The sequence below is a fragment of the Peromyscus californicus genome, unplaced genomic scaffold (genome assembly GCF_007827085.1).
Source record: "Peromyscus californicus insignis strain IS unplaced genomic scaffold, ASM782708v3 Scaffold_7__1_contigs__length_154581171, whole genome shotgun sequence".
NCBI lineage: Eukaryota > Metazoa > Chordata > Mammalia > Rodentia > Cricetidae > Peromyscus > Peromyscus californicus.
In genome coordinates this window covers 100,531,316-100,557,101 of record NW_026294595.1, presented here as the reverse complement: position 1 = coordinate 100,557,101, position 25,786 = coordinate 100,531,316, and the positions used below count along the sequence as shown (strand labels likewise).

Genomic DNA, 25,786 nt, shown 5'->3' with positions numbered 1-25,786 from the left:
GATGACACATGAGATAATGAATTCAAAATAGCAATTTTAGATACATTCAAGGAACTCAAGGAGCATATGAATAAATACAGAATGGTGGTCTAGAAAACACAAGCAAAGAGTTGAATAAAATAATTAAGACAAAGCAGGATATGAAAATAGAATGAAATAAAGAAACAGAAAGCCAAAAGCAAAATGAAACTTGAAATGAAAAATTCATTAAATCTAGTAAGCTCAGAGAAACACCTCACCAAAAGTATAAATCAAGTGGAAGAGAGGATACCAGGACTTGAAGACAAGGGAGAGGAATTAGATCACTCAATCAAAATAAAATGATGAATCTTTCAAAAAGTCCGTGAATGGGGCATTCCAATACTCTGAAACATAAAAGGAGTAAGATTATGGACCACAGGTATAGAAGAAGGCAAAGAAATCCAGATCGAAGGCACAGCAAGTATCTCCAACAAAATTGCAAAATAAAATCAGCCCATTCCACCAGATGGAAATCATGCCTGATGCCATTAATTAGGCCAAGTACCTATGCTTGTGTATGTCATAGACCCTAAGAGAGAACATAATTCGATGATTCTGCTAAGTAGACACAGTATTAAACTGCTTGCTTATACATATCTTTATGCCCATAGATTAGTATAGTTTTCAACCTTCATCAGAGAAGCTGCTTTTTTGCATTGGTTGACTCTGGTAGTTTGAATTAGAATGGCCCTATAGGCTCATATGCTTGACTATTGGTCCCCAGTTGGTTAAACTGCTTGGGAAGGACTAGGAGGTGTGACCTTGTTGGAGGAGGTGTGACACTGGGGATGTGTTTTGAGATTTTAGAAGACTGGTGCCATTCCCAGTGTTTGTCTCTTCCTCATGGTTGTGTCTCAAAATGTGAGCTCTCAGCTACTGCCTGCTGCCATGCTCACTACCATGATGATCATGGACTCTAACCCCCTGAATAGTAAGCCCCAAATTAAACAGTTTCTTTTATAAGTTATTTGATGATGGTGTCTTATCACAGCAATAGAAAAGTACCCATGACAGTGATGATTAATACAGAGACTGACAATTGGTCATGTACAGAGAATAAAAGACTTTGGAATGATCAACGCTAAATGGGACATCTGTAATATACACCTTCTACCAAGGCCCAATGATATCACACAAGAGGCTGCAAAAAGATTGCTAGAGCCGAAGGTAGTGGATGACGGCCATGAAACAGCATTTTCCAGACTGGCAGGTCCATTGCATATATGAACTCAGAGGTGTAACTGCACACAAAATCCAGCATGAGTGGGCCAGGGGCTTACGAAGTCCTAGCCTGACTAAAGAGCTGCTAACAACTGGCAGATAGTGGACGAGAGAGTGTGGGTTTTCTTCATGGGTGTGGACCTTTAAGAGGCCACCCATGCTCCAGTGAATGGCCAGATACACACACTGGCAAGCACTAACAACTCAGTGGGTTTAAAAGAGTACATGAAGTTATGAGGGTAAAGTAGCGGTGTGGGCAATGTGGAAGAGTTGAAGGAAAGAAAAGGAGGGGCAGTTTGGGTCAAAACACATTATATGAATATAAGAAATTCTCAAACAGTAAATTTTTAAAAACATTTTTGAAGCCATAAATGCATCATTCTTACTCAACAACAAAAAAGTTGTATAACCTTTAAAGTTTTTTTAACCAATCATACAAAGTAGATTTCAAAGAAGGTAATGTTATGAAGAACAAAGAATAACAGTCTAATGATGAAATGGTTAGTTGATCAGTGAGACATAAGAATCCTAAATTTTTATTCAATAATAAAACTCTTCAAAACATATTTAATAGAAAACTCATTAACACTTCAAGAAGACATAGACATTTACATCAGTATAGTTCAGGATTTTAATGCCTCACTGCTAATATTTTGTAGCATATGTGAAAAATGAGAAGTGATATGAAAGACTTGAACAACACTGGCAAAAAAATGATCTGGCTTTTATTAAGTATCTATCCTGCTTCATACATTTTTGTTGCTAGAGTTTTCCTGCCTGGCCCACAGTCAGGACAAATCTCAGCCATTCAGACCCAACCAAATAAACACAGAGACTTATATTGGTTACAAACTGTATGGCCATGGCAGGCTTCTTGCTAACTGTTCTTACAGCTTAAATTAATCCATTTCTATTAATCTATACCTTGCCACGTGGCTTGTGGCTTACCGGTACTTTTACATCTTCCTTGTCCTGATGGCGGCTTGCAGTGTCTCTCTCACCCAGCTTCCTGTTCTCTCAATTCTCCTCTCTGTTAGTCCCACCTATACTTCCTGCCTGGCCACGGACCAATCAGTGATTTATTTATTGACCAATCAGCAACACATTTGACATATAGACCATCCCACAGCACATTTTGTATTGCTAGTATTGGGTGCCACAAAATAGACAGTTTGTAATGAGCAGAAATGTATTGGCTCAGTTAGAGAAGTTAGGCAGTATTAGCCTAGGGTCCATTGTGACTGCTGCACTAGATCCACACCAGATGAAGCTAGCTAAAATCCTGTGTGGATGGGCCAGGGCTTACAGTGTCCCACCTTAACTGAAGAAGTATTGGCAACTGATGGATGGTGGCGTTGGGAGAGTACCCATTTTCTTGAGGAATACAGGCCTTAAAGAGGCTACCCATGGTCCAGGGGGCACCCGTGGGAGGAGGTGGAATGACAAAAAAGAGACAGAAGAATGGAGAGAAAAGAAGTACAAGAGAGGAGGTGTGCCTACTCTCACGTCAATGTCTCATTCCTGAAGGTTGGGCCCTGATCCCGATGCCTCCGTGTTGTTCTACCCCATCCACAGCTGATTGCTTTTCTCAATGACGCGTTTACACATTCTGAACTAGGGAAATATTCTGATAAAGTTAGAATAATTGAAGCCACAGAAAACACATTTTCACATAAAAAGATGAGATCTATAGCAACATCTCCAAAAAATCAGAAAGTAAATAATATACTTCTCAATAGCGATAGGTGAAATCAGAATTGAGCAGAGAATTGAAAATTGTTTGAACCAAGTGAAAATGAGAAGATGAACTAAGACTTTTGGGATGTAAACAGGGCAATATTTAAAGAAAAAAACTATAGCATAAAAAGAAAACAGCAGTAATCAGAGTGAATGTCAGTACAAGTAAAAGAAAACAAAAAATGGAGAAAATTCAATGGAGCCAGATGCTTCTTGGAAAAAAAATCTTCAAACAGGTTAACATGAGGAATTTGAAGCCTATATTGTTCTCAGTGTAAATATGGCAGAGACAGCACCTAAAGGCAGGTCATCACCTTAATGGACTCATCCCCAGTGGCTTAGCACAGAGGCATGCCTCCTGAGCACAGTTCTGCATACTGCAACCTATCAGAGAGGCTCAACTCATGCTGAAACTATTTCAAGACATAATGGAACAAAAGACTGGGTTGTTGGGCAGAAAAATTTTGAGCTTAACAAAATAATGTCAAATTATTTTCCAAGTGGGTATGTAATTTGTCACCCCCATTGCTAATATGTGATTTTTCTGTTATTATTGAGCTACTAGTGGGTGAACAAAATAAAACAGAAATTAGAAAACAGTGTGAGAAAAAAAAGAAACAAAAATATATCAGAACTTATGAAAACCATAAATAAAAGCAGGGAAACCACTACCATTTTTACAGAAATAGATAATTGCATTATTAGCTTTTTATCTCTGTAACCAAACTATCTGACATGCATACCTTGAAACAAAGAGTTCATTTTTCTCATTTTTCAGAAGACTGAGTCCATTATACTGAGGAAGGCATGACAGATCAGTTCTTATCCTGATGGAGAAGCATAGAGAGAGATGCTGAAGCTCAGTGGCTTCCTCCTTTGTCCCCTTTGTCCCCTCTGGACCCCAGCACATAGGGTGGTGCTTCCCACATTTAAAATGGTTTTTCCTCTCAGTTAATCCACTCTAGAAACACTGCATAAAGTTAGAGGTGTGCCCGGCTAATCTTCTATGTGCTCATATCAAGCTGACAATGAGGATAAAGCGTCATGGTACTGTAAAAGTATATGTCAACAGGCTGGATGACCTGAACAGCACATTAAAAAAACTCCTGAAGTCATGCAATCTGACAAGACTGATCCACAAAGAAAAAGATGATTAAGATCGCACACCTGAGGCAGAGGCAGGCAGATCTCTGTGAGTTCAAGGCCAGCCTGGTCTACAGAGTGAGATCCAGGACAGGCACCAAAACTACATGGAGAAACCCTGTCTCGAAAAACCAAAGAAAAAAATAGATTACAATTACTAAAGAGGTTGAATCAGTAATTGAAACATCCCAACAACAAAAAAGCACTGATCCAGATAACCAGTTTCACTGGTAAATTCCACCAATATTTTAAAAAGAATAAGCACCAACATTACACCTCTTCTAAAATATTCAAGAGACAAGAGCAAAGTCTAACTTGAGAAAGTGTTACTATCACACCAAATCTAGGTAAAAAACATTATAAAAATAAAATACTATAGACTAATATCTCTTCCAATAAATGTGAGTGCAGAAATCATAAAAATTTACTATCAAGCCAAGTTCAGCAGCATATTACTGGAATCATATGCCATAGCCCATAGAATTAGCACTGGAAGACAAAGATAATTTAGCATCAGTTGAATAGCTTGATCTGATACAGACAGTGATTGGCAAGATACCTAACAGAAGCTTCAGTTTCTAACAATCATGCATAAAGCACATACAAAAATGAAACAGCCATTGGCCACATGATCATCTGTGAAGATATTAGATTGAACCATATTAACCAAAGACATATCCTAGAACTTTATGTCTTATGTAAACTTTATGTTCTTTGCTTCATAGATGTTGAGTATAGATTGTATAGTTAAAACATGGTAACTTCCTGAATAAATGATGTATATGCATTCTCCTTTAATTTTTAAATAACTATATCTCAAAAACCAAGCCCGTTTCATGAGTCATCAAGAAGCACTGTCATCATTACCAGTATTTTCATTGCCGTGATTTCCTTTTATAAAGTTATTTGAAAGGTATGAGAATTTAAGAGGACTGGAATCTCCTCTGGTTCTTGATTACTTGAATGAGTCTCTTGGGTTTCCTAAGCACTAATGAGTCACTGAACTAGAAGGCTTTAAGGCAGATGACCTGGAAATTCATTTTAGGTTTAAGATCCAATATATCTGTAAATCCTTGTTTATTTTGTTTTCTATTACCACTAAATTGACAGTTTGCATTTTACATTTGTGTTTTTACAGCTTGTGTTGTGAGTTTGAACTTTCTAATTCATCTTCCTTGTATAATGATTTAGATTCTGATTATTCTCATTACTTAATGGAGCAGGAAGCTAGGTTGCTACATTGGGATTTTACTGTAATGTTCCTGTTACTAAGTCACTTTAATTTTGCTTTGGTTACTGCTGATAAGAAAAGAGTGTGCATTGTTATGGAAAGTACCTGAGTCATTGATTGTCTCTAGGATGATAACCACTGACCAAGAACCTTCATTCATTCCACAGATGTTGACATGCTTTTGGTGTTCTAGACACTGTGCCAAGTGTTTGAAATACAAAATTATGTAAAACGTGGTCTTTGCCCTAGTATAATTTTACTACTCTTCTAAGATATGACAGATATATACGACTGTCATCTAGAAAAGCAGGATATAGTGTCCAATGTAGTGTAACTAGTAAGTGACAGAGCTACCATTCAAACTCTACTGTGATGCCAAAACAAATGGCCCGTCCATTACACTGGTCAGACTACCCTTTAAGAATAGACTATGTTCTTACATAACATACATACATATATGTGTGTGTGTGTGTGAGTGTGTAGTATTACATGTAGTAATATTGTACACAGAACTTCCTAATATAAATTGTAATGTTGACCCTAATTGTATGCATGCATCCCCTTAAAGCCTGACAGATACGATCAAGATTGCCTATTTGACAGAATTTCAGAAAGTTATGTAACACTTTTCCTGAGAATACCTCATAGGAAAATGGATGCATTCTTTCAGGTACGTGTAAAAACTTAACAGTTACAATAATTATCTTCATAGTATATGGAAAATATACTTTGTTTAACTATAAATGAGCATATTTTTATTACCTTTCAACAAAAAAATTATCAGATGTAAATAATGGAAATACTTTTAAAGCTGTGTTTTACCACTATGACTACTAACCAGAGTACTGTGTTCTCTAGACTCATAGTCCTAAAATCACTGTAGTTCTATAGTTATGTTGGTTAGAAACTGGTGACTTCTATGTATATTCTTGGTCTTGTCCTGTTTCCCTATAAAAATATCATTTTTCTTTTACTCTATAATAAGTCTTTTAAGCCATTTCAGCAAAACTAACTAGTTTATATTATATTTACTGAATAAGCTATGAACTAAATATTTATTTTCATTTTCTGTTATATTAATAAGTAAGGTTAATCAAAATAATGTTGTTTTGGTAAAATGGGAAGATGTAGGGAATTCTTTGAATGTTTTAAATATTAATACTTAGTATTTCCAAACACAAGCAGTGTTGAAGTATCTTATTCCTTTAGCAATCTGTAAATCAAAAATGTAAAGCATTTTGGAATTTATAAATGTTTTCACATTGTTGGAGGAACATAAAATATCCTTAATAAAAGTATAAATAATTCTAAATTTAAGAATTTGTCAAATATTTACATTCAATCTTGGTTTATCTTATACTTCCAAAAAGTGTGGTAGGGGAAAATTATAGTGGGCTTGGAATTGAGTTTGAAAGACTTGTCTGCTATGGGCAGCACCATCCCATTAGCTGCTCTCCTCGAGTCCATCAAATGTGGAAAGCAAGCTGAGCACCAGCGTTCATACCCTTCTGCTTCCTGACTGTGGGTGCCCTGTGACCAGTTCTCTCAAGCTCCTGCTGCCATAACTTTCCGCTGTAATAGACTGCACCCTGGAACTCTGAGCTGGAATGAGCTTGTTCTCCTTAAAGTTGTTCTTGTCAGAGTATTTTATCACAGAAACAGGAAAACAAAACTAAAACCATCTTTTTGTAATCACCAGGAGGTGGCATAATTACACACACACACACACACACACACACACACACACACACACACACACATACACACACACACACACACACACACACACACACACACGGACTTGAGAAGTCCCTCTTACTCAACCTGTTTAACATTTTAATTTTCACTATTAATAAAACTCATATGCCACTGATAATGTGACCATTTGGGTAGTGAAGATATTCATAGCTCACTGAATAAAATTAGATACACCAATATGTTACAGAATTCTATCCCTCACATCTCCTCCCTCCTGTCACCACCACCCCAGTCAAAGGGGCTCTGAAAGGACTGTGTACCAGCAAATTTGAGCACTATTTGATTAAAATGACCCTGTTAGTTTCCTATGAGGTATTACAAATTATAATAAACTTAGTTGTTTAAAGCAATAGGAATTCATTTTCTTAGTTATAGAGGCCAGCAATCCAAGATGAATAGAATATAAATCTAAAATGAAGGTATAGACGATGCTGATTCACCCCAGGGAAAATTCCTCCTCTCTGTCTTGTTTCTGGTGTCAGGACCTCTCACCTCTCTTGACCTATGGTCCATTGCTGCTGTCTGCTTCTGTTGTCACACCGCCTTCTCCTCTTCTGAAGTCGGTCTGTTCAGCTTCCCTCATAATGCTATGTGTAATTACAGTTAGAATCTGCAGGATAATAGAGTACTCTAATCTGCCCCATGATTTCAGCTTCCTCCATCCTAACTGACATTTTCAGGCACCAAGGATTAGAACATGTGCAGTTTGGGTTCATTAGTTGGTGCGCTACAATGATCATTATGGACTTCTCTAATGCTAAAACTTTAATCAAATGGAGTCTTGGTTTATGATTATCAATACTTACCTGAATTCAGAGTACCACAATAGTGGTATCATGTGTCTTTAATATAAAAAATATGGCCTCTCTCAGTGTTTATTCCTCAAGAAAAATATAGTAGTTGGAGTATCTGAAAGCTAGGCTGTCAAGTAGGTGCATGGTTTGAGACGTGCTGGCCAATGGACCATCTGAAACAGGACGTAGAGGGAGCAGTGCTGGTTGACAACTTGTAAAAACCATGGCATTCTCTTGGGATGGACCAGCTGGGGACCCCAACTGCAGGGAAAAGACACAGTAGCTCATAGAGCTCCATGCTAGCTAGGTCAGGTCAAATCAACCTTAAGACTTTCACTCCAGGGAAGAAGGAGTTGATTGCTGTTAGGAACTTTTCAACTTTAGAGGTTCCTAAGCCTCTATTGTATTCTTGCATCTTTTAAAAAATGTATTTATTCTTACTGCCTTGTTTCTACATGTGTGTGTAAGAGTGTGGAGTGTGTAAAAGTGTGGATACACATGGCACATGTAGAAGTGAGAGGATATCTTTCAGAAACCAGTTCTCCCCTTCTCCAGGAGTTCCAAGGATCAAATTAAGGTTGTTAGACTTTTACCCACTGACATATCTCACTAGTCAGATATTAGCACATGTTGTTCAGACACTTAGAACAGACTTGATTCTGGGAAAAAAGGGCTTCCAAGCAAAGCACAGCCCTTCCCTGGAAATGCCTCTCTAGAGAAGGCACAAGGGAGGGATAACAGGGAGAGGAAAGCTATAGATCCTGTGCCTGCTAGCATCAGGTGGGACTGCTGGGCTCAGCATAGCCTGCTCCTTTTCTGAAGAGTGTACTCTGGTCCCTACTTTGCTCCAATTAAACTCTTGACTGGTTTATTCCCATGTCCCTTCTGAATCCTTCAGGAGCACAAGAACCAGAGTGCTGCTGGGGTTGAGACCAGAGGAAAATGGAGGCCTTCCTATGACAGTGGGATATTGGTAGTGCTGTAATTTTGATGCTATCTGATTGTAGTTTTAATATTTAATACTGATTATACCATATAAACTTACATGAACAAGTAACAAATTTCTTAAAATATACTTTTCATTGTGATCACCATCTATATCATTTTCTAGAAGATAACCATAGTCAGATTAAATGAAATCAATAGCTAATCAAGCCAATTACCCATGGCTCGAGTGCTCATAGACCTTGTACCTACTACTGCCATCTTCCTAAATCAATGTAGTTTCTAACTGTATTCTAAATATACCTTATTCCCACAGATACATGTAGCTCTCACTGCTCATCAAATTAGTTTCTTTCTGCAGCAAGCAGAGACCATTACAGAGATATAAAACTGATCAAAAACAAAGAATAAGTGACCAGGTGCTATCTACCCCTAACTGGTACATCTACAATGCAGCCCCTACACCTACCTAAGGCTCAGGAAAAGATTGTAAAAGCCAGAGAACCAGGATACCTTCTGTGAGACAGTGTCCTCTGACATGACACGGAAGGTGAATGATATGGTTTCCTAAACATGACCAGCATATTAAGAATACAAGTAGACATGCCAGTGAGGACAGGGAAATTTTTACAAGGCTAAAGAGCTACAAGCAATCAATGGCTGCTGAGATGTAGAGAACCAGTTTTCTACAAGGATGAGGTCCCTGATAGGTTATCCAATCCCGAGTGGCTGGTCCTGAGTACATGTGTATATGAGCAGCACTAAACTGACTTAATAGGTGATATATATGTTACATGTGTATATGAGCAGCACTAAACTGACTCAATAGGTTATATATATATAAAACCTGTGTATATGAACAGCACTAAACTGACTCAATAGGTGATATATAAATATATATATATATATATATATATATATATATATATATAAAATGTAACCTGTGTATATGAGCAGCACTGAACTGACTCAGTAGGTTTTATATATATATATATATATATATATATATATATATAACCTGTGTATATGAGCAGCACTGAACTGACTCAATAGGTGATATATATATATATATACATATACATATATATATAATACCTGTGTATATGAGCAGCACTGAACTGACTCAATAGGTGACATATATATTTAAGAGGGAGTGGGAGGGGACTCAGGAGGAGTTGGAGGAGAAGAAGCAGGCATAGAAATCATGCAAATACAGTACTCTGGTGAAATTCTAGAAAAAAATGTTGAAATTTACTTTAAAAAAAAGAAATAACTAGTCAAACTCTGTTTTATTAACCTTATCCTTTATTCAGGAATGTTTGCAAAGTACTACCAGGTAGACTCATTTTTTAGCTGTTTTTTTGTTTGTTTTGTTTCTGTTTTTGTGGCTTGTGGCCCTCAATTAGAATTACCAAAAAAGCAATACAATAGCTAACAGAAAGCTATAAAATGGGCACATATTTCACAAATGAGCCATTTCCTTGCTGTTATTATTATTTATTATACATGAAGTGTAAAAGTCACCTACCATGGCTCCCTTTGGGCAGGTGTATCCTGATTGTTTGGCCCAGGCTATCTATGCAGCATTCCAGGAATCATTTCCAGAATCCAGTGACCTCTTCAATAATGAGTTTAAAGAAGATCTAGGAAATACTATTTTTCTTTGGTTGTCAGGTATGACTATGGCATTTAAATATTGATTATTTGGTTCTAACTATTTTTTAGATTGAAGTATTTTCTCCAATAAAAACATTGATCTCTTACAAAACATGTCAAACCAATGTCTGTTTTAAAATGATCATTGCTTTACTCTGAAATTTTCGTTATCAAAATTAATTATTTATTAACATTATAATAAAGCCAGATCATTTTTTGTTTTGTTTTGTTTGAGATAGGGTCTCTCTACATAGCCCTACTATGTAGACCAGGCTGGCCTATACTCACAGAGATCCACCTGCCTCTGCCTTCTGAGTGCTGAGATCAAAGGTGTGTACCACAAAGCCTGGCAAGCCAAATCATTTTTAAGTGGTAGAATTATTAAAGAAAACAGAATTTCTTCAAAACTGACATTGGTGTGTGTGTGTGTGTGTGTGTGTGTGTGTGTGTGTGTGTGTGTGTGTGTTTTGCAGTATAGATTGTGTGCCAAGATAAATACTTTAAGCTGCTATGAAGAGCATAAGTTTTTCCTACATATCCATTATTGACAAATTTGTGTCTACATACAAATTTGGATGTTGAATTCCTAACCCTATAACGTCTTTTAATGTGACTGTATTTGAAAATAGATCCTTTAAGAAGAACTTAAGGTTTAACATGTTAGGTCATGTAGGTGATCCCTAAACCAATAGGACGAGTGCTCTCATGAGAAGATGGAGAAAGGAATGATGTGAGCAAGACTGTAGGGAAGGAAATACTGTTGTCATCTAACTTTCTGCATGGAGAAAACACAAACAAAGTTTCCAAGCCAGGGATAAATAGTTCACAAGCATTTTCTTTAAATGTAACTCAGTTTTATCACAGCAGTTCAGTTGTATGGATGAAAATATTCAATGAAATGGTTATTGAAGACATCTCACTCTTGAGAAGCGCTTCTCTATCTATGAGTCTTAGAGGTCCACTCACCAGTGATCCACCCGGTGAAGCATCAAGAGTGAAACCCTGAGTCAAATACAAGGAGATCCCAGCACACTTACAGGGACTGCTCCAAAGAAGTCTTGTGTGCTAAGAAAGGGGTAATATATTTCAAGTGATGAAAAAAGTCAGTCAGATGACTTTACCTAGCAGAGCAGTCCTGTGATAATGAAGGAGAAATAGCCTTTTACAGACAAGCAATACTGAGGGACTTTGTCACCACCGTTAGAGCTGGCTTACAATCAATGCTTTAAGGAGGTCCTCCACCTGCAGAAATGCAAGCACGGTGTGTTCATCACAAGGACCGACTACTTGACAGTGAATGACTTGGGGAAATAAGGATTTATTTTAGCACATGGTTTCACAGTGAAGAAGACATGGTGGCTGAGGCTCTGGCCTGGGAGAAGAAGCTTGTGGCTAGTCATCATAGTCATCAGAGTGAGAACACAGAAAACTGGGAAAGACAGGCCAGAACCAAGAGGAGGCTGTGACCTGTAAGTTCATCCAGAGTCACTTACTTCCACCAGCCAGGCCTCCTCTCTTCAAGGTTCTACAGCCTCCTTAGATAGTACTACCAGCTGGGGACCAAGTGTTCAGAGACATCAGCCTGAGAAGATATTGTGTATTCATGCCATAAAATTCTTCCGCTGTCCCCCATAGGATCACGACTATCTCCTAACACAGTAATGCATTCAGTTCAACCACAAAGGTTGCCCTAGTCATACACTTCCAGAATTCTTCAAAGTCCACAGTTCAGAATCTCTTCTAAGACTGTAAGCACTTATAAAATAAGTTTATATATGTCCAGCATATAATGGCACAAACATCCCATTCCACAAGGGAAGATTGATGGCATAGTGAGGAATGATCATGCCAAAGCAATAGTAAAGAGAGCCAGGGAAAATCACCAAATCCTGCACTTGCACATCTGGCATCATCCATCCTCCAGTGACCTTAGGTAGCCCCACTCCTCCAACTATGTTATCTGTGGTGCACATGGCCCCTCTTTAGGGTTGGCTCCACTCCATGCTTTCAGCTTTCCTAAGCAAACACCTAACATTTCTAACCCTGGTATCTCTGCCACAGCTTAGGCTTCACCTTCACAAGTTCATGTGATTGTCTCTTGGGATCTCCTTGCAGGGAATCCAACACTGCCACACCTTACCTGACCTCATTGCTTTCTGGGACTTGGTTGCCATGACCCCTCACTATTGTATCTTGCAACCTATAGAATCAGTCCCATGTGGATGCTCACTCCAAGTACTACTGACAGTCAGGATATAGGCTGGCTCCTTTCTGCCATAGCTAGTGTGGTCACTTCTTTTGTAGCTGGAAAAACACATTCCTAGTTGGTTATTTTTGAGAAGATAATAACTGTGGTGGCATTCTCTCAAATGACTTTCATTTTTGCAAGCTAGAACCTTAAATGGATGGAGTCTTGGCTGCCCATCAGGGCACTTCTCCTCTTGTCCCAGTGCAAACTGCAACTTTCCTCTTCTCCTTTCATGTGACTAGAACCAGTGATCTAGAAACAAACGGTAATAATGAGGCCTTTTCTGTCAATGATTACTCTGAATGTAAGTCGATTGCATTCTCCAATCAAAATACATGAAGTAGATTTTTTTAAAAAAGGGGGAAGGATAAAACGAGAGAATAATAAGGCTCTAGCCTATGCTACCTATGAGATACCCACTTTAGCTTTTATGGACAGACTGCTGCAAGCAGAGGAATTGAAGATCTTCTGTGTGAGTGGCAAGCAAAAGGGAGCAGGGTTAACTACACTTACATCACATAAAGCAGAAGACAAAAAAAAGTCATTATTCATGAATAAGAGATTTATCAACAGAATATGGTAACCAAACTCAAAACACCTACATACACAAAGCAAATATTGACTGATGTGAAAAGACAGATAAGTTGATGGTGTCAATACCGCACTTACAACACTGGATATTACAGCCAGACAAAAGATTAACAAGGGATTGTCAGCTTGCATTATACCTTAGATACCTAAATTGCCACCATATTCATGAGTTCTCCTGGGCCTGCTCACAAAAGCTCATCACAGCTGGGCCTAGTGACTGTTTACCCTGCCTCCCAAAAGAAAGGGATAGCTAGGGTCATGGAACACTTAGCCGAGTCCCCAGCCACCCTTCCTAATCAGTTGTATGCAGTTCTGCCCTAATTGCGTGTGGCCTTTTGGGACTTGGGGGAGTAGCTAGAAGATAAAGGTAGAAAATGGTGAGGGGACCAGGTGGTGGTGGCGGCGGTGCACGCCTTTCATCACAGCACTCGGGAAGCAGAGGCAGGCAGATCTCTGTGAGTTCGAGACCAGCCTGGGCTACAGAGTGAGTTCCAGGAAAGGCACAAAGCTACACAGAGAAACCCTGTCTCGAAAAACCAAAGAAAGAAACAAAGAAAAGAAAAGAAAATAGTGAGTGGAGGGAGCTCCATCTATCTAGCCATGGAGAAGCCGGGATTGTTGCTGGGTGCAAAACTTGAGTGCAGCTGCTTTAAGGTCACCCACGCTCCTGCCTGTAACCCCTTACCATTGCTCTGTAAGTGAGCCTAATGCACTCTTGGGTCCCCTGAGTGAACTTGGTAGAGTCCTTACTTGGTTTGTTGATGGGATATTTAGAAGGCCCTTAGACATGGTATATGTATCACCCAAGAAAGGAATCTTAGCAACCAAAGCATAGGCAGAAAATGTTGTACCTTAGATTGGGACATAGCTTCTTAGATATGAAACAAAAATCATAATTCATAAAAGAAAATCTTGGTAAACTGGATTTCACCAAAATTAAATTTTTGTCTACTCAGAAAGTAGCTTTAAGAGAACAAAAAAGCAAACAATAGCCTGAAAGAAATATTAACAAAAGTCAGGGGAAAAAACCTAACAAAAGAAAACAAATAACCTCCTATTGAAAAATTGTCAAGCCTAGTGTGGCACATGCCTGCAATCCCAGCATGTGACTGTTGTGTATACAAGGATCCAAGTTCAAAATCAAGGTCAATAAATAAAAATAGAGGGAATATTTGAACAAAATGCATGATCAAATAATTTACATGAATACAAAGAAACAAGATCAAGTTATTAGCACAGCTATAATAATTCAGGAAGAAATAGACAGTTCTAGTGATTGAGAGGAGAAGCAAGCAAGCAAAAACCCAAACTGAGGAAAGGTAGAACAACACAATTAACAGTGTGAAGTAACGACTCTACAGAACACTGAAAATGAAAAATGCAAGTTACTTTCAAATACAGAAAGCATTCCTAAAATCTCTCCATATAGTAAGCCAAAATCAAATGTTCCCACTCATGAGGGACATTGAAGATTAAACAGAGTATGTTGAGTCATTGGATGGAAGGCAATAAATTGGACATATGGCCAAACAAAAATGTCTTTATGCATGTGGAGAATAGGAAATATGGGCCCAACTTCACAATAGCTGAAGTAGAACATCAATCATGAGGAGCCCCATTGGATGAATGGAAATACAAAAATGTCATGAATTTATATAGAAGAAACTACTACTCAGCTATTTAAAAAAATGAAACCTTGCCATTCACAGCAGCATGGATGAAACTGGAGGTCAATAGGTGATTGAAACAAGCCAGATACAGAAAAACAAATACCATATGTTCTCACTCATTCAGAGAAACCAGAACTATCTCTTTAGGACAACACAACAGTGGTCACAAAAGTCTGGCAAGGGCAGAAAGAGACTGAATCAGGAGCACCAAAACCAGAATGGACAAGTCGTATCTACTTCTTCCTCAGCACAGCAGAAGAACTATTGGTTAAAACAACATATTATCTATTTCAAAATGACTAGAAAAAATATGAAATTCTCACCATATAAAATTATCAATGGTTGAATAGATGGAAATGTTTTAATCTGATTTATTATATATTGTGTACATGTATTGAATTGTGATTATGTACCCCATAAATATGTACAAATGCAAAAAAATATATTCTTAAATAATCTAATGTTAATGGAAGAAATCTTAAAGGAAATTAGAAAATAACTGATCATGCTTAAAAAAAACCTAAATATCAAAAACTATGGTACATGTATGGTAGTTCTTCCAGGGTAATTTCTGGCCTTTGATGTATATTTTTTTAAAAAAAGAAAGAAAGAAAGGAAAAAGGCTGAAAAAATACATAATCTAACATTTATCTCATGTGGAAAAAACTGATCCTTCTCCTCTTCTACTTTTAGGTTTCAGTTCTCTGTATTATATCCAAAAGAACATTAAAAATCCAGAGAAGAGATAGGCTGAGAGTACATTTAAAACTCATCTTTGCAAAGATTTGAATTTCCAGTTTGGAAGATGTTAGGACTAGGCATAGAAGCAATGGGGTGCTGTAGATCTTACTGTGAGCCTCAGACCTAGAAAACAGAAAAGAAACACTCAAGTCTTCCAGGGAACAGAGAGATCAAAGACAGAAAGCCACTGATCTCTGCTCAGCAGCTCTGAACACTGGGAAAGAACGGAACAGTGACTTAACAACCTGGAGGGAAAATTGTTCGTAACTTGCACCCAAACAAACTGTCAAGTGAGGCTAAGGATGAAGGCCAGGCATTTTTCAGATGTGCAAATCCTTTTTGGAAAGTTACTTTGAATTCATCTTTTTCTTATGAAACTGTTATACAGATACCCAACAAACTATGGAATAAACAAAGGAAGAGGAAATGAGAGTCTAGAAGCAAAGGCTCTAGCGTGTGAGAGAGGTAGTCCTCAACATAATGGTGAAGGGCACTCCCAGAATAATGGCTGTCCATTAAGTCCAGTGAAAACAGGTTCGGATCGGAGCACATCTGACAGCTTTGGAGGAGAACCAACACATTAATACACACACACACACACACACACACACACACACACACACACACACACACTCACACACACACACGGCTTTCCCAGAAACCGAACAGTAGTTTACCACCAGACTATATGAATCGTGAATCATGTCTTTCACATTTTATATTTTAATACCTGAGAACATACCTTTCTTGGGGTCAGACTGTTTCTAGAAATGGTAAATAATTATAGGTATAATCATTATGGCTCAACCAACATAGAGCCCTGGCCACAGCCACCCTCTCCTTTACTGGATTCTTACTCCAGATGCTTGACATCTTAGGAGCAGGTGACAAGCAACTGGGATGAGCCTTGAGTCCTGGAGCCTGCTGGAATGATTGAGTGATTCTCTTAAAAAAAGATAGCAAGGCAGTTGAGTCCTGGAGCCTGCTGGAAAGATTGAGTGATTCCCTTAAAAAAAAAATAGCAAGGCAGTTGAGTCCTGGAGCCTGCTGGAATGATTGAGTGATTCCCTTAAAAAAAAAAGATAGCAAGGCAGTTGAGTCCTGGAGCCTGCTGGAATGATTGAGTGATTCCCTTAAAAAAAAAAAAAAAAAAAAATAGCCGGGCGGTGGTGGCGCACGCCTTTAATCCCAGCACTCCGGAGGCAGAGCCAGGCGGATCTCTGTGAGTTCGAGGCCAGCCTGGGCTACCAAGTGAGTTCCAGGAAAAGCGCAAAGCTACACAGAGAAACCCTGTCTCGAAAAACAAAAAACAAAAAAACTAGCAAGGCAGTTGCCATCCACTTGCTGTTGCTCTCTCCTGCCTGACCTGCCTTCCTTCTGTGGCCCTCTGAAGTGTGGCATCCTTCTCTTGTGAGCAAGGAAAAGTAAACAACCCTGCCTTAACCAGCTGCCTGTTGGCCTTACTACACAACAAACTCTCTATTAATACCTAATGTTTTAAGACATAGTCATTCTGTCAGGAGCACTCAGCAACTGAAATGCAAAACATCTGTGTATTGTATACAACGGCAACTATCAATGTAAATAAACGGGTCACTGTATCTAAAGAGATGTAGAAAATTCTTTGTTAGTAAAATCTGATTGGCTAACTATACACATTATATTAACAGGTCTAAAACCCCCGAGAGGCTTTTGGACCCGCTGGAGACTGAAAGAACTTTGCACAACCACCATACATGGCTGCAAGCGAGCACGACTGAAGTCAGTGAAAAAGAGGCTCATGTCCAGCCAGGAGCGCATCGCATCCAGTAAGCACATCTGCAGGTTAGATGTGAGAGGCAGCCAAGGCTAAGTGTATCCATCCGGTCAGTTATTAGTCCCGTTTTACTAACAGTTGGATTTTGTGACCGTCCAAGAGTATCATTTGTTCTGTAGATTGCTGCCATCGTGGTATGTCTTAAGGCCTTTTCCTGTTCTCCTACTGTGACGTTTTTAGGTCAATTTTTAGGACTACAGACATTCTCACTTCAGGCTGTCTGCTTAACTAGATGACAATGTGTCTTCCCAATAGAGAAGTTTAACGTTTTTACTTGGTACATTCAAATCATATTTCCTTTAGAGTGTAAATCTTGTTGCATTTTGTCAAGACTTATCTAAGACTACCAAACTACTTACCTGTGTTTTTTCCTAGTGCTTTCTTGCCTCTATATTTGACTGACTTACTTAATCCATTTGGAATTTATTTTGTGATAAGGAATCTGTTTTATCTCACTTTTTCTTTTCAAAATGACTCATTTATTAAATAGTCTAATTATAGGAAAACTTAAACATCATTTTACTTTGATATGTCTTTGTATTTTCTCCTGTTTCTTGAATTCTGTTCCCAAAACCACTATACAAAAATCAAAACTTTTTTGACTACTCTCAGTGAACTTTTTAAGGCAAATTTATTTCTCTCCTATTTATACTATGATTCCAGTACTAAGCATACCTTTGGTGTACAGGGTTTATTTCTGACCAGCTGAGTCAGAACTAAGGCTTCTCTGTTGATTTCAGAGCATGATGTGGAGAGAGCTCCTGTCCAGTGTTTTCCTTGAAAAACACCAGGGAAGAAGGGCTGACCTATCAACCTGTTCTTGAGGGGTCCACTCCTTGGCTAACGTATGATGCTGCAATTACTTAACTAGTTCATTGCAGCTTTTCAGATCTGTACATTTGGAAGTGATTGCTCACAGATGGAAAATGGAAAAATGATTTCCTACTCTTAGTCATATCATGTCACATGGTTCCTACCTATTAGTAATTATAGAAAATTGCTTGTTTGCTATTAATACCCTTTAAAGTGTTTTCTAGAATGCCATACATCAACGCCAGAAGTCAATTCACAGAAGCTAATTTTTTTATAACATGCTTTAGCCCTGGCAAGAATTTGCCATTTTACCAGGTAACTGCTGTGAAAGCAAAGTCCCTTAAATTAGGAGGTGTCATCACCCTTCATTTCTACATAGTCTTTGCTTTTCCGGGTGAGTAGCTGCCACTGGAGAGTTAAGAAGTTGGTCAAGACCGTCTGTGTGCATTCCCATCATGTATGTATTTGTCTATCAAAGATTTTTTATTTTTTTATTTATTTTTTATTTTTTTATTTTGTCTATCAAAGATTTTGTAATGTCTGTTCCATTTCACAGATTTCAGGTATAATATAATTTTTATAGGATTCACTTTCTGATGCTTGACAAATATTTGACTGTGAGAAGATAGGCCATGACTAGCTGTGTTTACCATCTTATATATACTTTTTGCTATAGGTAGTGATTAATACAAGGCCCACAACTAGTCAATGTGCAGAGAGCAAGAAACTGTGGCTTGCTCAGCTCTAAATGAGACATATTTCATACCCCGCCCTCAAGGTTCAGGAATCATCATGCAAGAGGGATTGCCTATCCTCTGGCAGATCTTCCCAGACCCTTGCACTCACAGGCAGGCATTTAAAAGAGAGCATGCGAAGTCAGCAGGGGAACATTAGGAGTATAGGGAAAGTAATTGAGGGATGAGAATAGAGTTATGGATTTTATCAAAAACACATTACATATAAAATATTTCTAAAGAAATCCTATGGTTAAAACTTTTAAAATATTGTGAACATAAAAATATTTAAAATCATGGCTGCTGTTACTCTCATACGATAAAGACAGTCTATATCAATGTAGACAATAGATAGACATGCAGAAGATAATTCACAATGATATTGGAACATGTTAAATAAAACTCTGCTAAAAGAAGAAGTTTTAACATTTTTTAAGTTTATTTTTATCTTATGTGTATTACTATTTTTCTGCATGTATGTCTGTGTACCACATGCATGCCCAGTACCCTCAGAAGTCCTGGAACTGAAGTTATAGACAGCTGTGAGTCCCATTGTGAGTGTGAAAAGATTGGACCTGGGTTCTTTAGAAGAGCAACCAGTGGTCTTAACTACCAATCCATTTCTTCAGTCCCTAAAGTGAATTTTTAAAAAATACTTTTGAGGGCCTTACTATGTAACCCTGCCACAGTGGAACCTGCTACATAGATCAGACTGGTCTTAAACTCAGAGGTTTGCCTGCTTTTGCTTCCTGGGTGCTGGAATTAAAAACATGCACCACCATGCCTGTAGAGGCCTGAAGAGGGCATAAAATCTCCTGGAACTGGGGTCTCAGAAGTTTGTGAACTACCTAGTGTGGGTGCTTGGAACCAAACCCAGGTCCTCTGCAAGAGCAGCAAGCACTTTTAACCACTGAGCCATCTCTCCAGCCTCAAATTTAAAAATTTACTGTTATTCTTAAAGTGAACAAATAGAGCTGATTGAACATTCATTATCATGAAGTCAACACTTTTCTCTTTTCATTATAGGGAAATACCATAAACATTGGACAAATTAACAGTGAATTCAGTGATAAATACAATACATAATTTATAAAACACATCAATACTTAACAATGAACATTACTAGCCTATGAAATTTGAAATAAAATTGTAATAATCACTATTGCCTAGCAACACAGTGATACAGACGAGAACTGAGGGGAGGGAAAAGCTGGGAACTATTAGGTGATTTTATGAAAGCCTATAAACATGAAGTTCTGGGCCTAAGAGATGTTCTCTAAGGCAGAGAGCATCATCAAGCAAAGAGCTTCAACTGCTTGCTTTCCCTGATGAATTCTATTTCTGCTCACTGCACCAGAAGTGCTGACTGTGCTCTGAAATACCTTGTGCTGGCAGACTTGTGGCTGACCGAATTTAATAAGAAGGTAGAGTGTCTCCCCTCGTATAATGGTTCTTGCACTTGTTTGGAAATGTACTTTTAAAATCCGGTGTAAAGGGCAGATGTGTGACATTGACTTTTGAACAGGGGAAGGGAGGGTTATTTATGTAGTTATGGCAATGTGCCTAGAAAGTACTTTCTTGTAACATGAATCTTAAAAGGTCTTATAATAAAAACCCAGAGCCAGATATCGAGGTGAAAGCTGAAAGATCAGAGAAACAGAATAGCCAGCCACTAGCTTACCTCTACAAAATCCTCAGCCTTAAGAGAGCAAGTTCCTGTTTCTTCATGCCGTATATACCTTTCTGTGTCCTGCCATATTACTTCCTGGGATTAAAGACGTGTGTCACCACTACCTGGTTCTGTTTCTCTCATGTAGCCCAGTGTGGCCTTGAACTCACAGAGATCCAGACAGATTTCTGCCCGCCGAGTGATAGGATTAAAGGTGTGTGCCACCACTGCCTGACCTCTATGTCTAATTTAGTGTCTAGCCCTGTCTTCTGATCCCCAGGTAAGCTTTATTGGGGTACATAATATATCACCACACTTTCTCAGACATTTTATCAAAGGATTATTCATCTACAAGTATGAAAAAGTAGGTAATGTGGTGCTTCTAATAGAGCACAATAACTTTCTGGCATCTAATCTCCCAGTAAAGAAAAGCGATGAAGTACCCGATAAGATACTCAAAAGAGTGATTCTAACTAAGGAGAGGCAGTGAAACGGGAGCAGCTACAAAGAGACAATTAAATAGGAAACACACCACTAATTTGAATGAGAGTCTACAGAGTTAGCATGGAAAAGAACCAAATAGAAACCTTGGAAGTGAAGAACTTAACAAGTCAAATAAAAATACAGCTGGAAGACTTGAGAACAATCTAAAGCAGAAAAAAAACAATCTAAACTTAAAGACAACTCCTTTGAATAGTCAATCAGATACAGGAAAAAGAGAAAATAGAAGAAAATAAGAGAAAAGACAAACAAAAACCTGAGATGAGCTAGTCACCATCACAGAAACAAACATTTGAATTTTAGGGGCTTCAGAAGGGGGAGATATAGAATATATGTAAAACAATAACTCTAGACTTCCCTGATCTTGGAAAAGATACAGTCATTGCATTCAGGAGTCTCAGAAAACTCAACCCATTTCAGTATTTCTTATGAACTTGACAGTATCTGCTCAGCAGCCTGAATGTATACTTCTGGATTTATATTGTTTTGCCTGTTGACCTGCCTAACTGACAGCAAAGTCTTTAACCAGCTACCTTTGTCCACTTCCACTCTGCTGGCCCCCAGGCAGTTTAAGATTGTATTCTGTGCAATGTGAAAAACAGTCACAAATTTGAACAAAGGGATTTTTATAATTTCTAATGCATTTCTGTTTGAGAATAGACTTTGGACTGGTGTTTACTTTTATGCACGTTATATTCTTTAAGCATTTCATTATCATAATGATTACAGCTCCTTCTCATGTTTGTGTTCCTTTTAGTGTCACTGCAAATAGAAAAATGATGGAAACCCTGGGTGGGGAAGGAATAAGACCCTTCACTATGTTTAAAGAGGAGACAATGTGGAAGAGCCAGGACTAGATCCTAAAGGAGTTTGTTTTGGGGTTTTCTGCTTGTCTTGTTAGTTCTCAATTGCAGCAAGACCTTTAGAGATTAGAGATTACTGAGGAATAATAAAATGTCATCTCCCATTCCCTAGTCCATGTCACTGAAGGAGCTGACATGGGATGGAGCCTGGGTGTCGTTGCTTCAAAAAGAAAAGTACCTCCCAGAGGTGACTCCAGTGTGCATCCTGCAAGGAAACCAATAGCTTTGGAAACCAATAAATAGTCTTTATAGGGTTTTTTTGCTTACAGCAGTTCTCAACCTGTGGGTCACGAATCTTTTGGGAGTTCAAACCTTCTCTGATTTTCTTGTGGAAAACAAGACCAATTTTCCAGAGAAAACATGCCTGCTTGATCTATTTCTCTATGAATGGTCACCACTGAAGGCCTTGAATTGGTCTTATTAGGCCTTAGAGCATGTGGGTTTATGGTAAAGCCTTAAATGCCCATCTAGTGTATGTCTTGCAACAGGCACTTTATAATGGCCCGGCCTCCTGGCATGTACTGAAGGGGTAATACCGCCCCTTGTGTATGTGCAGAAGTGACATCACACTGGAGATTGTTTCTTTAAACTATGGCTTCCATTTGGGAACTTTCATGCTCTGGTCTACTGTTTTTTAGGAAATAAACTTCTTTTGAGAAACGGTGCTATGAAGAGGCTTTAGTGGGGAGCTGATGTTTGCAGCCACAGCTGGTGAAGGCTGGTGCTTGATTTTCCTCAGGACTAAGTGTTGAGATCAGTGACTGCCCTGGTTAACACCTTGAATACAACTTTATGCGGGCTTGCAGACAGGGGCGCCTAGATAATTATAAGACAAATAACTGTTTTAGGTCATTAAATTTTCATGCCATACACCACAATAACTAATATATAGCTGTTTCCAGGCACAGAAAGAAGTAATCACTTTTCATATGATGATACAGGCTTTCAGAAAGCCTGTGATGATGGGTTGGGAAGTAGGACTGTGTCACAGCCAGGAAGCAAATGGGAAGCCAAAAGATACTGTCTCATGAGAATAATTACATGGCTTCTTGGGAGATGTTGCTTTAAAAAGAAATCACAAACATTGGTAAGAGAGTATTTCTCACTTCCTGTCAAGTCTCAGTTCAAGAGAATATAAATCATTTTGATAAATTCTTCAAAATTGGAGAGCAGAAGGGAGCCTCTGAGAGTCTGACAGACTATATCCCTTTCATTGAAGACCAAAGCTTTGTTGAATGTGGTAGAATGAGCAAAAGGAACCTGACACTGTCACTGAAAGAGCTCTACATGAAGCTTTAACAAGCTATTTAATAGCAGGAACCTTAACCATCTGCTTTAAGGATATCTTAGAAATGGCCACACGGAATAATCATCTGATATTCACATGGGCCCATGTTCATTCTGATGGATGATGGAGTGAACGTGTTGTGTGTGTGTCCATCCCACACATATACTCACAGGCACATACAGAGAGAGAGAGAGAGAGAGAGAGAGACAGAGAGACAGAGAGACAGAGACAAAGAGAGACAGAGACAAAGAGAGACAGAGACAAAGAGAGACAGAGAGAGACACAGACACAGACAGAAAGAGACACAGAGACAGAGAGACAGAGACAGATAGAGAGACAGAGAGAGAGGCCAGAGCTTGAATGTCTTCTTCTAGCACTCTCTACCTTATGTTTTGAGACAGGGTCTCTCTCTCTCTGGATCCATAGCTCACCTATTGGCCATACTGGCTGGCAGGAGGACGCCAGGAATCTGTCGCTCTCTGTCTCTCCCCAGTATTAAGAATCAATGGAGTATTTTGACTAACCAATTACCATCCACATTAGGTGTTAAATAGTTTAATGTCACACCTTTACAAAATGATCTTAGCTTATGTTTACCCCTGAGTTATTTGTATGTAAAGTTAGACTGGGAAAGATAGGGACCCATTTGTGTCTCATCCACTCCCAGGAACGTGACAGTGGGTAAGCGTGACATTGCAGCTTGTACTGAGTCTCAGACATCCACTCACAGCTTCACTTTTGTTCTTCTCTGGTGTCAACTGGAGATCTTCTCACATTAAAGCAAACACAAGTGTGTGCCAGAGTAAAGTACAAACTCACGAATGATAAGAAAACATTTTAAATGAATGTCCTGTCTTTGGTGAGCTATCTTGGATGACTTCTTAGGTTCTTACTCTATTTTTTTGGAGGGGAGCTAGGGGAGGTTTCAAGACAGAGTTTCTCTGTGTAGCCTTGACTGTCCTTTAACTCTCTCTGTAAGCCAGACTGGCCTTGAACTCACAGAAATCCACCTGCCTCTGCCTCCCCAGTGCTGAGATTAAAGGTGTGCTCCACCACCACCCAGCTCCTCACTCTATACTATATTGAACATTTAGAGGATCACAGATCAGTATCTCCATAATCACGCTTCATAGTTTTTGACATCCTAAAAAACTAAAAGAAAAAGCTCTAAGTGACAGACCCTCTAATTTCCCTTCTCTTTTGTATCTAAGTTGAACTTACAGCAACTCAAAGGTCAGCAGTCTATACTATGGCTTGTCTGTGTCCAAGTGTTTCGCTTCACTTGTTATATTGGAAATATCTTTCTATTTATTTTGTTAGCATTCATATTCTTTCACTTAGTCCTTTACCAGTTTTTAGAAACCTACATGTTGACATGATTTTCTTTTTAAGAACATTTTAGAAAGGAATACTCTTACTATAAAAATGTCTTTTGTGATACTTTCCATTTATAAATTTAAAAGTTCACATAAAAGTTGCTTAGGAATCAAAATTGGAAATTGCATTCCTTCTGTCCTTGAGTCAAATCATAAAAGTATCATTATGTACTAAGCAAATTGCCAAATGGATCACAATTGTTCTCAACAACAAAGATGGCATCTCGATAGAAATTAAAATCAAATAAAACAAGGAGATCACTGACAATCTAAGATAGACACATGCTAAGTGACACTGACTGTGGCAAGCTATGTCCACCCAGCACCTTGAGTCTACTCAAATCTGTTTCCTGACTTATGAAAGAGGAAGGAAGATGAAGGCCTCACGGTCTTCCAGGATTCCAGATTCTAAATGTGTTTGCCTAAAGCAGATTTTGTTTTCTGAAATTTACATGTTAAGTTTTTTTTAATAGAGCAAAACCTATAATTAAACATAAATGCTGAGGCAGGCAAGATGGATCTCCAGTTAAAAGCACACCCTGCTCTTGCAAAGGACCTGAGTTCAGCTTCTAGTACCCTCTTCTGAACTCGATGAGGACCAGTACTTATATTTACATCCCCATAAAGACACACACATAGGTACATAATTTTAAAATAACAACAATAAATCTTTTTAAAGTAAATGTTTCTGGGTAGATTTTTGTATGTGACATATCACTAAGAATAGTTGGAACACTCAGTATTGGTTCTGTCTAATTCAATATTCTAATGGTGTTTTCATAGTAACTAATTTAATGGTAACCATAGCCACCTTGCATGTATACTCACTACTTCTGTTTAAGCTTCTGCATGATCATGCTCCATTCTGATTTATTTAAAATTTAAGTAAGAATAATAGCGTTCCATCTTTTCCTTGGAAACTATTCATATAGACATGTATTCATGTCTATATAAGTTGATTGTAGACCAG

General features: G+C 38.4%; 1 protein-coding gene across 1 annotated transcript in view; it reads left to right on the top strand.

Moving 5' to 3' along the window:
• Fam227b (family with sequence similarity 227 member B) overlaps window positions 1-25,786 on the top strand; it is a 176,490-nt gene that overhangs the window by 35,012 nt on the left and 115,692 nt on the right. The window contains exons 9-11 of the mRNA XM_052724907.1: window positions 5,922-6,023; window positions 10,398-10,524; window positions 17,427-17,564. Of these exons, the coding sequence (XP_052580867.1) occupies window positions 5,922-6,023; window positions 10,398-10,524; window positions 17,427-17,564 (367 nt within the window). The remainder of the gene's footprint in view (window positions 1-5,921; window positions 6,024-10,397; window positions 10,525-17,426; window positions 17,565-25,786) is intronic.